This window comes from Sphaerodactylus townsendi, linkage group LG04 (genome assembly GCF_021028975.2).
Source record: "Sphaerodactylus townsendi isolate TG3544 linkage group LG04, MPM_Stown_v2.3, whole genome shotgun sequence".
In the NCBI taxonomy this organism is placed as follows: Eukaryota; Metazoa; Chordata; class Lepidosauria; order Squamata; family Sphaerodactylidae; genus Sphaerodactylus; species Sphaerodactylus townsendi.
In genome coordinates, this window is record NC_059428.1 from 82,274,084 (window position 1) to 82,287,702 (window position 13,619).

Below are 13,619 nucleotides of genomic sequence, written 5' to 3' on the forward strand. Positions count from 1 at the left end.
TGTAGCAAGATCCAGTATTTTGGGAGTCGAGGCCCCAGAACAGGTGTTTTCGGAATATGGGAATCTTGTTCAAAAAATCAGGGGTTCCCTTTATGAGGCCATACAGAGGGCTCTCAATCCCCAAATTGATTCAATCAATGTTGGCTTTTGTGCTAAGTGCTGATTATTAAAGCATTCTCTACGGGATCTATGCATCAAATCTAGAGCATGTAATTGGGGTAATTTACCTCCAGTTTACTTTTTACTGAAATATCAATTAGCCTTGCAGATTAAAACTAATAGGATGGAAATTATCTATCACTGTTGGAATTTACTTATAAATTATTCCAGGAAGTTTGGGAAGTAAGTTTCTGGTGATCTCTGCCCCAATAAAATGAATATGCTCTGTATTTTGAGGTCCAAATAGTATCATTATTTCCTTGAACTTTTTAGCAAAGAGTTAGATAGCATTGAGGCTTGTGATCAAGGACACCAGTTAAAAGGTAACAATTGGCCCCGTTTCCATTCAAGAAGCTGTGTGCCTTATTGGTGAACTTAAGTGTCACAAGGCATCCGGCCCTGAGGCACTTCTGCCTGAACTATTTAAATGCTTTGCCAATTGGTGAGCCCCTATTTTGGCTTCTCTAGTCACTCTAGTTCAGTGATGGCGAACCTTTTCGAGACCGAGTGCCCAAACTGCAACCCAAAACTCACTTGTTTATCACAAAGTGCCAACATGGCAATTTAACCTGAATACTGAGGTTTTAGTTTAGAAAAAATGGTTGGCTCCAAAGTGCGCGTTACTCGGGAGTAAGCTTGGTGGTAGTCAGTGGTTTTGCTTTGAAGCAACCGTGCAATCACGACCCTAGGAGGGTTTACTCAGAAGCAAGCCCCATTGCCAGCAACCAAACTTACTCCTAGGTAAAGGATCGCGCTTTAGTTCTTCCCATGAAAATCAGTGGGGTTTAACAGCATTTAACAGAGTCACTTGCACTGCTTCCCCAAAACTAGATCTGAAGTTTAATGCTAATAACCTCCCTGAAATAATTACACTATTATCACACTGGGGTTTTGGCGGGGGAGGGGTGTGGGGGGAGAGGGAAGTAAAACTTTCACTTTCTGAAACCCAATAACTTTACCACCACCAAATAGAAGTAAAAAGGCAGTCAAGGAAGGCAAACCTAAGCAAGAATGCTGTGCGAGGAGTGGGATAACTTCAGGAAAGCTAAATTTGTGGAGTAGCCACCTGATTTTCCTTCACATGTCATCACAACACTTGACTTCCCACAAAAAAAAGCAACAGGAACAGAAAAATAAAAGCCTGGAGAATATTTTGAAATGGACTTCTCTGTCCCACATTTGACTCTGTCAGAATGGCCCCAATTCTGACAAGGGGGTGGGGAGGGGATGCTCAGGGAGGTAAGGAATGCTCCTCTCCCTTTCCTACCAGTTGGTTGGGGACTGGTTTAGCTCAATTCTTTATCAGTGTGAAATGCCTTTTGTCTTTTGTACTTTTGCTTTGATCCTATGGAAATGGGATTGGCATCGCGAGCCTAGGGATCTTGCAAGATCTCTCCTCCCTGCCCTGGGATCCCAGGCACTAAAAGCCCCATCACTCTCTCTCCCAGGGGATGGTGCCCTTAACAAACAATTCACTCCAATCGGGGTGACCGCCTGCATCCCACCACTGTGCCTGCCCTGCTCTTGTCAGATGCCCTCCTCCCAATGGAAGCCCCTCACCCGGACTCCTGCTTTTTAATCCTACCCTCAAAGTTTTAGTTTAGTCCCAAAAGTTATATGCCAAGAAAAGCATGCCAGACTCCAGTGCCCTTAACACTGTGCCTGCCCTGCTCTTGTCAGATGCCCTCCTCCCAATGGAAGCCCCTCACCCGGACTCCTGCTTTTTAATCCTACCCTCAAAGTTTTAGTTTAGTCCCAAAAGTTATATGCCAAGAAAAGCATGCCAGACTCCAGTCTCCCAAGCTTTGTGGGGGAGGGGGTGTACTTGTGGGGTGGTAGATGGTACTTACAGCAAATCAGGTCAACTCAAGAGGACCTCCCTGAAGCTCAGCCCCAGCCAGCAGAGTGCCTTGTGAATGACCAGCTTTTTCAGCGTGACTCCCAACGCATTTGCTGGCAGCCGCCTCTGGCTGGGCGAGTGGGGAAGGGGGAGGGGGAGATGATGGCATGCGTGCCTTCAGAGACGGCTCTGAGTGTGGCCTTGGGCACCCGTGCCATAGGTTCGCCATCACGGCTCTAGTTGATCGATCTGGGATGGCACCATAAATGGCACTCAAAATTGGTTTGGAAAACCTCAGATCTGATTGAACTTATGTAATGTGCAAGGCTTCAGCCAAATGAATTAACTGCTCAGAATACAGGTTCACGTCCTCTACTGGAGAAATTGGTATGGATCTCCAACATTAATATCAGGTGAAGACACGGAGGTGTTCTTTGGACTCAAGATTGGATTCAGAGGAATAGCTCGTCACAGCATCCTGACTGGGAATGGGATGGAAACATAATGCATTGATGTTTATGAATGATGGATAAAAGATCTTGGATGACAGCACAACATATGACATGGAAGTGGCATGTCCCAGTGGAAACATGGAGGGGGATAGAATCCTAGCCATGGACAAGATGACTGACAAGACTGATGAATGTCATGTGTTTGAGTAGACGAACATAATCTTGACTTTGAGCCCTTCGCTCAATCCAATAGACGAACCTCAAACACATCATCTCCTGAAGAGGGAGAGGAGAGTCTGATGAACATAGTAGAGGGTGTCTTTGGATGAAAAAGTTTAGAGCTCATGGGGCAGCAGAATTCAACGACAGTGGACCATGAGAAAACTGAGAACCTCCACGAAGTAGCCAGACAACGACCATGACTAAATGGCGATTTTGATGGGGAGACAACTGTGATTCCCATCTCCATTCCTGTGACTATATGGGCACAAAACCAGCCCATTCTCAGCCCAGGAGGAGAGGGGGAGAGTGCTTAAAGCACTCAAAAGTTCTAGAATCCTTCTGGTCATATTTCTGTAGCTAACCTGCAACTTCACAGTCCCCATGCAGGACTGCATTGAAGACATGACAATGAAACTTTCATTCTACCCTCCTGCCAACTGAAACCAGACGTCGATGAGATACCAAAATCCATAATTAAAGCAATGCAGACAGAGCAGAAGAGCTACCTAAAACTATCAAGGGAGAGGGGAGATGTAATACAGTACACAACATAATGCTTAGTGGTAAATAGGATAACTCCTGGCAATGCAGGCAAATATACAAATACATAATTGCTGAAAATTAGAAAGGATTTGATCTTTAGTAATTGAGTACCATACCATAGGTTGGAGTGCTCTCTCTTCTCCCAGAGCTACTTGTTCTTCCTTTTTCATACTCATAACAATACAAAACAGCATCCTCTTCGACCACATTAAAACACTTTCGGTATTCTTGGTCAAGAAATGAATTTGGAGATTCTGATCCCTTATGAACTGGCTTTCCTACAAGGTGTCTTCCGATATCTTCACATGGGAGATTTCCCTTTTCATCTCTTTTGTATTTTGATAGTCATGGAAAGAAAAGGACAGATAACAGAGTGAATCTTGTGCTATATTACTATGCTACTATTGCATCTAAGCATGATTCTTCACCTTTAAATGAAATGAATGTAAAAAGTACGGAATTGGGTTCCACTTTTCTTTAGTGAGCCAGGATATCAGCAGCATTAAGACATCATACTGGTTTGTAGATTATAGTTTGTTGCACAAATCCTAGTCAGTCTACCAGATATACATAAGAAACCTTATTTTGTATATAAATCTTAAATCTGCTGTCTGTATTCTCACAACCTTAAAGCAGAATCCCTGGATGATATCTTAAGTACCCTTGATTGCCAGGGTGCTGGCAAAACCTTACTAGTATAGGCAAAATGCTGTAAATGGTGGAGAAGCATAAGCCTAGGACAGGGGTCGGGAACCTGCGGCTCGCGAGCCACATGCGGCTCCCTCACCCCTGCACAGCGGCTCCGCCCGGGCACAACACAGTTGTCCGGGAGTGGGGACTCTCCCCTTCCCGGACCTCGCAGAGAGCTAGCCGAAAGCCCAGCCCTGGACCCCTTGCTGGCACTCCAGGCGAAGTGAGAGCGCCCGTGGAGATGGCTGGCCGCAGCCCTCGCTCCATCTGCCACAGGAAATGGAGCAGCGTCCCGAGGGGAGGCGTTAGGCTACCGAGCCCGCCCAAGCCCGGCTGGAGTGGGACGGAGGAGGAGGGCGGAGATGGCGGTAGCCCGGAGATGGCAGCGGCGCGGCATAGAGCCCAGCGGACCTGGCCGGATCCAGCCAAGGGCAGCAGGCGAGAGCCTGCGCCCACGTGCAGCGGAGACTGAGCGGCCCCAGCTGCAGTAGAGGGGCCCCAGCAGGCGCCGGAACTGATTCCCAGACAGGCTGAGAAGCAGAGACAGCAGAAGTGAGTGAACCCGACCGCCTCGGGGCGGGGCCGAAGGTGGAGAGGAACTTTATGGATCCGACAAGCTCCGAAGCTGAGAAAAAGGTGGAGGACTGAGGTGGCAGAAGAGCGCCACTCTTCTGCGACCAGTCCTCCACCTTTTTAAGCTTCACGAGCTGCCGGATCCATAAGAAGTTCCCCCCCCCTCCGCCGGCCCGATCAGTGACGTGGGTTCCTCCTTCTGCTTCCCTCCTTCTCGCCTGTCTGGGCATCCCAGTTCTGGCGCCTGCTGGGAACCCCTCTGCAGCTGGGGCCCGCCGTCCCTTCTTGTGGCGCAGCTCACCTTGCCGCTTCTGCTGCCCTGGCCGATCCGGCCCGGAGATCCCGCTGGCTTTCTATGCCTGTCCGCTAAGCCATCTCAGGCCGCCATCAGATCCGTCCTCCCTCGGTCCCACCCAGCCGGCTTGGGCAGCTCGTAGTCAGCCATGCGCGCTCCCCGCCACGCCTTTGTCGACCTTGGCAGATGGGCCGAGGGCTGCGGCCAGCCAGCTCCAAGCTGCTCACTCTGTCGGGCGCCAGCGGGTCCAGGTGTGTGCTGAGGAGGGGGACAAAGAGGGAGGAGAGGCATGAGGGACCATGAGAGAAGGAAGGAAAGGACGAGGTGGGAGAAAAATGGAGGGAGGAGGTGGTGCCAGGGAAAGCCAGAAACTCCAGAGGATTCCTGGTGTCCCAAGCATCACCCCAGCCTGCCCAGGCAAGCAAGCATGCAGCTGCTACTACAGAACCATCCGCTACAAAAAGGGATCCCTCCCCACTTTCTCTCCCCAGTGCACGTGCCCATGAGGCTCCACCCTTTACCCGCACACCCCCACAAAAAATGTTCAAAATCCACACTCCATACAAGTAAAATTCAATTTTCTTTGTAGCACCGCATGGACTCCATAACAACACACTACAACTGTCTACTCTATACAAAGTATGAAGGCAAAACACAACATATACAGTGCTATCCTCATTTCAAATGCCAAAAAATATCTCAAGTGCGGCTCCAAGTGCCCCTCCCCTCCATGGAAAACGGGTCCAAATGGCTCCCTGGGTGCCAAAGGTTCCCGACCTCTGGCCTAGGACATGCCAAGTTCCCTCTTCCTTGTTCTTGGCTAAGATGTTGATATGCAATAGATTCAAGACCAACAAAACAAAATACATCTTTATTCAATCTATATATATAAAAAGCAAACAGTGACTTTGTTAGTCACTCCCTTGCAGCATGAAATGGATGCCTTTAAATTTTTCACATGACATTCCTCCCTGTTACTTGGGACCCAGGTGTCCAGGACCTTCAAATGCAGCCAAGAGAGTCCATACCTGAGCCAGGTAAAAGCGTCTTTTTCCCTCTGGCACACCGAGGCCATGAAACTGTTTATGCTTAACTGTCACCCTTAGAATGTTCATGCAGCCCTGTCTGTCTCTGTGGCCTGAGGGGCTTAGAATGTTACGCAAGACAGATGGGCAGAGAGATGAGCAGTGAAAACAAGTAAATAGGTAACACTGTTGGGTAATACGACTGGAAGTGAAACACATACACACTTTGCCAGGTGAGACACCAGGTGGGTTTCTCCCCCCTCACACACAGGGTAACTTTCACTCTCTGTGCCTCACTCCCACTGCTACCACGTAACACACATACTTTCATACACATCCAGCTCATCCTCCACACCTCACTCTGCCCTCCCTCACATCCAAACTCACCACTTACCCACTTCCTCACCCATATTAAATACAGCTCTCTTTTACTAAAAGCGAGGCTGGAGTTTTCTTTTCTTCTAAGAAAAAATCCGCTTGTGACGATGAGGTGAACCAACACTACTGGCTCAGCTTCTTTTGCACATGGCCCTTTATGAACCCAGAGAGCTGGCCTCAATCTGAGCGCCTCACCACCCTGCCTCTGCTGCCTGACTGGGATAGCCTCCTTGCCCCAGTTCTGTGCGTGTCAACCAGCCTCATGGACAGTGGGATTCACACTCTGGACTGTTCCGTTGTGGAATGGAAAGGGTTACATTATACTAAAAAAACAAGACACCACCATATAACAATGTGAACTGAAAAGGGAAAGAGGGATTCCATTTGACCACCCCAAAAGGCTATGCTGTGGATCATTGGACCTGCATGGACATCTGTGTGGGTTGCAGACTGTGATGAGGACAATTGCCACAGCAACTCGTGGCTGGGCCCCGCTAGTGAATAATAAAGCTGTAGAATTCATTGCCAGAGGACACAGTGATGGCCATGACCACAGATAGCTTCAAAAGGGAAATGGACAGATTCATGGAGAAGAAGTACTTCAAAGGCTACCGGCCATGATGAATAAAAGGAATCTCCAGGCAGAGGCAGCAAACTTTTGAATATCCATGCTAGAAGGAAACAATCAAACTACATGTACCACCAGTATAATCATTAGCCATCTTCAGGAATTTCTAAACACAGTTAACATGCCAGTTATAAACCCTGGTTTAGACTCCCAGTTAGCATACACCAACAAACCACATTCTGTATTTGAACCGCATACCAACATTTATCAAACCATGATTCATGAACTGTGTTTTATCATGACATCTGAATGTATCCTAATGTTTTCTATTGCTCTAAGTACTCATATGACCATATTACATTTGGTTAGGAGATGAGGTTTGCAAATGTAAAGATCCACTGGAAATGTAGAAGTTTTGCTTAGTTTTCACCTTCAACTTTTTTCCCTAGTTACTTTGCTGAATAATGCACTTTTAATCTACTTTCAATGCACTTTTACACTGGTTCGTGCAATTCAAGTACTTTGGCATTTCATACAGGAAAGTCCAATTGCACAGTGCATAGAAAGTGCATTATTTTTGATTATGAAAGAATCTTCTTTGTGTAAGAAAGTAAACTGTAGAGACCAAAAGAGTACCACTGTATAATTATATAAACGTTCTTGCCTTTACTAATGCAAGATATCCCAGAAGCATCAGATATCAGAGCTCTCCACGCTTCTGCAGCAGCTACCATATGGGTTCCCCACTGCTGCAGCAGCTACCCTCATAGCACAGTGGCTTGAAGTTTCCCTGTCTGACAGATGCCAGTCCTCCCTACTTCAAATAATCAACTGTCCTTTTACTTTGTACTGAGATTCTTTTCATAATCCTAGGATTATAATCTTGCATTCTTATGATGCACTTTTAAATGACAGTGCTTTCAAATGTAAGCGAAGTCAGTTATGATGGCTCACCTGGGTATATATGGTTCTGCTGGAGGAGGAGGAATGTAGAAGTCCTGAAGGGCTGAGCTGTCTCTTTTGGTGGGTGTGCTGATAGTACTAGATGGTGTTGCCACACTGCTTGTAGGACTTCTAGGTACAAGAGGCTGGTTAAAATAAAAATTAAAAACAATTAAATGTCTGCCCGTTTGTCACTAATTTGCTCCTTCATTTTGTTTATTATCTCATTAAATGAAAAGTAAATGCAACATGTCCTGGGATATGTGTTTATTATTTACTTTTCTCCCCAGCATGGACCACAAAGTGGCTGATAACATGCTTCCCTCTTTTTAATTCTCAGAGCAACAACCCTGAGAAATAGCTTAAGCTTGGAGACCAATTAGCTCAATGTCATCAAGCAGGTTTCCATGGCAGAATGGGAATTTGGACCAAGTCCTAGTCCAGTTCTTCAACTAGTATGCTAAGCTAGCTGAATAATAATTCAACTATAACTGGGGACTAAACCAGTTGTGATGCTAGGAATGCCATTAATGGAGTTCCCAGGTCCTCCCCGGTCCCACAATGGGGGGGGGGGGGAAGAGGCAGACTGAATCCCAACATGGAACTAGAAATAATGCACTGATTCAGCAAAATTAAGTTTATCTGAAACACCAAAGATTCTGTGTCACCAGGGCAGATTCTGTTGATTCATATATATGAATACTGTATCAGTTTCCTATATTTCCTCAGTATTTAAACACTTATATATGATGCAGATATCCTATACTAAAATTCATTAACTTGTTTCATTTCTATCCTGTCTTTCCACTATTGGATACAATAGAATACATGAATTTTATCATTTAAAATAAGGTGTGATACAGAACAAGCTGGACAATATACCTTTGTCAAATATGATTCCTGGAAGAAGAACAGGTAAACTAGGTTCAACTATTACTTGTTTAAAGGGTCTCCAGAGTGATTACTAAACTGGAAATTATACACTGGAGGTTGCTACCATTGCATTTTGAAAGTATGATCTTCAGCTAGCTTTAACTGTGCTTACAGTCAGATGAATCAGCAGAAATAATCATTTAACAAACACACATGCCCCCTGTGTCATTTTTTTTGGAGGAGGGTTGTTTGTTACATTCAATAATTCTAATAATTCTTATTTTTTGGCTGCATCCCATAGCATTCCAGAAGGTACTTGATTCTCAGGAGCAGGGGGAGATAAAAGGAACTGCTACGGAAACAGCAAGGTAGCTAAAATCCCCTCTGTTTATGTTTATTTACAATCCAACCCAACAGATCTGTTTTCAGTGGTTCCAATTACAATTTGCATATTTATAGAAAGCAAGTATTCTTTTTTTCCCCACAAAACCTATTTGAACAAAAGACTTTAAAATATTATGTTTGAGATTTTTCTGGCCTGCATCATATATAAACACAGCTATTAGTCCTGTAGCTGCAAAATCCCATTAGAGGTACTGGGTACATTAAAGTACAAAGTACAACTAGTACGCCAAGTTATTTCATGCTGGGGATTTCAACAGAAAAATCATGAACCGATGCTTCATGGACAACAATACAGAGAACTTGTCCATAGAAATTAAACTTAATAAATAGTGACCGGCCATTGAAACTTTTCTGTGAAGAACAAGGCTTTTCTCCAGTTAATGATAACACCCTTGTAGTGTAAGGCAACTAATAAACAGGTTGCCCAGAGGTATAAAAATATGAAGACAGCATAATCTTGCATGATTTGCTTGAGTACTGTGAAATGTAATGTAATGGATAGACAAGAACAAAATGATCTACGTCAACATGAATATAAAAAATGAACATTAATTCATCTGAGGGAATAATTAGAGTTCTCTTCCAAATCTGGAATTCTGACCTAAGAAGCAAAATAATGAATATATAGTAAAGTACTTTATTTTGTGTCCAAAACAATACACATATGGAGTAAAATGAGTTCAATTCCAATAAGTGAGAGAAAAATGTCCCACTGTAAGCATCAAAGCTTCCCTAGCGTTCCAATAATTCTAACTACAAGGCATAAAATTGTAAAAAGAGCTTCTGAAGCAAAGTTCTATTATGCACGAGGTGTCTGGTGCGCAATGGGGGCATGTTTTCTTGTACAGATGTGTTTCCATGAGCTCCGCATTCACTTTCCATTCTTTCCATGGAAAAGAGACCACCGTTAGCACAACTTTTAATTTGCTTCACCACCACAGCGGGCAGATTTGCCAGTGAGCACAACTTTGCCCTGAAGACATTCCCTCCACCCATGGCCAGCCTAACCTCAATCCACCTCCACTCCCTTAGCCATTTCTGCATCCACACCTTTTCCCTCCCTTGATCCAATCTGAATTGGCTTTTTCATGGAACAGTTCAAGCAGGGTCTGTTTTTGTCTCCACCTCATCTCCCCCACCCTGCTTCCACCCTCCTCGATCATGGGGAGGGCTTTTTAATAATTTATTGATTTATTGATTTCTTTACATTTGTAACCCGCCCTCCACTGAAGGGCTGAGGAAATATGCTACGTAATACTCAGGGAAATATGAACATCAATACCAGGAAAGATACTAGAGCAGTGATCATTAAGGGGAGACAGTCTGTAAGCTACTCGAAGGGAAATCATGTGATCACTCGAAAATCAACATGGTTTCTCAAAAACAAGTAATGCCAGGCCTAATCTTGGTTCTTTTTTTACTGATAAGAGTGACAAACTTAGTAGATGAAGGGAGGCAGCTGTGGATGTGCACCATACCTTGATTTTAGTAGGAGCCAGCTGACAAGATGCATATCTCTTGCGGAAAGCTTGGAAAAAATGTGGACTCAGACAATGCAATCCTGGTTTGATGGTTCGTGGATTGGTTTGATCTGGCTGGACACAAAGAGGCTCATCAATGGCTCATTCTCATCCTGGAGAGAGGTGGGTAATTGGAGTCACACAGGGAATTCTGTCCTGGGCCCAGTGCTATTCCAACATTTTGACCAATGGAATAATGAAAATTAGGAGGCTATAGCTAATCAAATCTGGCAGATGATATCAAATTAGGAGGGAAGTAGCTAATACCTTGGAGTGACAGGGGGCCAGTATTCAAAATAGTCTCGGACAAATTATAGTATGGGCCAAAACTAACCAATCAAAATGAATTTCAACAGAGATGGAAGTCGTAAGATTCCTACTACTTAGGCAGAAAAAACGGTGAAATGCAACAGATATAGGATGGGTGACATCTGGCCTCGACAGCGAGCGTACATGTGAAAGGAAATCACAGGAGTCCCTTAGGAAGACCTCAAACTGAACATGAGTCCAGCAGTGCAAATATGGCAGCCAAGAAAGCCAATGCAATTCTGGGATACATCAATAAGAGTATAATGTCTAGATCGGGGAAAATAATTGTACCACTCTACTCTGCACTGGTCAGACCTCACCTAGAGTACCGTGTTCAGTTTTGGGCACCGCAATTTAAGGATATAGACAAGTTGGAATGTGTCCAGAGGAGACCAACTGAAATGGTAAAAGATATGGAGATCCTATGCCCTATGAAGAGAGGATTTAGGGAACTGGGGATTTCGTTTAGTCTGGAGAAGCAAGTTGGGTTAAAGGAGGGACACATGATAACTATCATGTTTAAAATATATGAATGAGAGATGTTATGGCTGATGAAGCGAGCAAGCTTGTTTTCTAACACTCAGAGTCTAGGACCCAGAGTAATGGATTCAAGGTGCACAAAAAGATTCCACCTAAACATTAGGAAAGTTAACTCTTCTGACTGTCAGGTTGTCTGACAGTGAATTCACTTCCACTGGAGAGTATTGGAGTCTCTAACTCTTGGAGAGGTTTTAAACAGAGGCTGGATGATCATATGTCAGGAGTGCTTGATCTTAAGCTCTGTTTTCCTGCATGGCAGGGGGTTGGACTTGATGGCCCTCATGGTCTGTTCCAACTCTATGATTCTATGATTCTATAACTGTATTTCAAATAAGCCGTTATTTTAAAGCAGTTTTCCTGCGGCAGTGACAGGAAGAAAAAGGAGTTATTTTGGGAAAGGGGTTACAATATTGATATACCTGCTATTCCAGGTATCTCAGTATAAATACAATTTAAAGGGCTTTAAGAAAGTCCTTTATCTTGCAACTACAGGTGTGATGATCTGTGCATTTAAGAGAAGTTGATGTGTGGAATTAAAGAGAACCAGGAAAGAAACAAAGGCCCGTTGAAATCAGCAAGCTAGCTAAAAGGCAGGCAGAGAATGGCTCCTCATTCGTAAACACAGAAACACAAGGAGACCAAACTACTGGTTCACGGTGCAGCTAACAGACAGGAGGTAAGCATTCCATTCAATGGGCCAAATATATAATGCCACCACAAGTTTTTTGTTTCTCAAGAATAAAGTTATTTTCAATCAACATGGAAAGGCAAAATTATAGCTGTCCTGCAGTTGATCTAGGTTTTTTAATATCACCAAAAATGAACAGAAAACTATATTTGGTTTCCCGGTTGTTGTGGGTTTTCCGGGCTGTGTGGCCATGGTCTGGTAGCTCTTGTTCCTTATGTTTCACCTGCATCTGTGGCTGGCATCTTCAGTGGTGTATCACAGAGAGAAGTCTGTTATACACTGTGTTCCTGCATGGCAGGGGGTTAGGTAAAACATTAGGAACAAGATCTACCAGACCACGGCCACACAGCCCAGAAAACCCAAAACAACCAGTTGAATCCGGCCATGAAAGCCTTCGACTTCATTTATAAGAATTGTAATTTTAACATCCTTTGTACATTTGCTTTAAAACTATCATTAATATTCTATTTCATCATTCAATGACTTAAAGATTCCCTAGGAAGGCCTAATAATAGCTTCCACAACAGAGCTGGAAAATAATGGTTTTTCAAGGAAATACTGGAGATTGGGGGAGTCTAGTGACATATACAATAGAGAGGTAGCTTGGACAATCTTTTAAAAAGAACAGGAAGACTAGTTTGGATTTATACCCCACTTTTCTTTCCTGCACAGAGGAGTCTCTTCAAAGTGGTGTCTTGTACAAACACCTTCCCTTCCTCTACCCACAACCACCTTGTGAGGTAGGTGGCTGAGAGAGTTCTCAGAGAACTATGACTAGCCAAAGGTCATCCAGCAGGCATCACATGTAGGAGCAGGGAAACAAATCCAGTTCACCAGGTAGCAGTCCATGTGGAGGACAGGGGAATCAAACCTGGTTTTCCAGATTAGAGTCCATCACACTTCACTATTACACCACTTTTAACCATTACACCAGACTGCATATTTTTGGAGGAATTCCTTACACTGACTATAGATCTGAACACTAATATCCCAAAGAAGTGGTACTCTAATGGAAAAGTGATGAATAGTCCTACAAAACACTATTTCAACACAACTTGTCAATATGTGAAATTACCAAAATATATTATTGTGATACAGTCCACAAAATGTACATTTTAGTGGCCTTAAGATAATTAGATTCTTCTCTTTCATAATTACTCACTTAGTTCATCCCTAGTTAGAATTAACAACTATTTTACCCTTGAATATGAAGGCAACTTTTAGAGTAAGAAAGTGGAATAGCAGGGGTCATCATATCATATATTAAATAATAGCTCTAAGTTTAACTAGTTGCTGTATGCTAGTAAGCTGTTACCTTGAAGTTCATGAATAATGTAAGAGATTAACTTTTTGAAAAGATGAAAAATTACATTTACAAAAGAGTCATAAAACCAGTACCTGACATATATGTTAATGGCATGACAGAATAGCCCAAAAGCAGACTATAATTTCTAAAGCAACATCGTCTTCAACAGCACCAATTTCCTGAAAATTGCAAGATACTTTATAAATATTTCAGATATTGTGAATTGTTTTCAATTAATATTTTATATTTCAAAATGGCTTTAAAATTTCATAAGGAACATTTTAATTACTT

The 13,619-nt window shown here is 43.6% G+C and overlaps 1 protein-coding gene across 16 annotated transcripts in view; it reads right to left on the reverse strand.

Moving 5' to 3' along the window:
• CNKSR2 (connector enhancer of kinase suppressor of Ras 2) overlaps positions 1-13,619 on the reverse strand; it is a 202,880-nt gene that overhangs the window by 67,607 nt on the left and 121,654 nt on the right. For all 16 annotated transcript variants that reach the window (XR_007244273.1, XM_048493561.1, XM_048493560.1 and 13 more), the window contains 2 exons: positions 7,700-7,833; positions 3,333-3,544 (listed from right to left, as the gene is read on the reverse strand). Coding sequence is in view for 15 of the 16 variants with exons in the window: in XM_048493561.1 (XP_048349518.1) it covers positions 3,333-3,544; positions 7,700-7,833 (346 nt within the window). In the remaining variant the exon portion in view is untranslated. The remainder of the gene's footprint in view (positions 1-3,332; positions 3,545-7,699; positions 7,834-13,619) is intronic.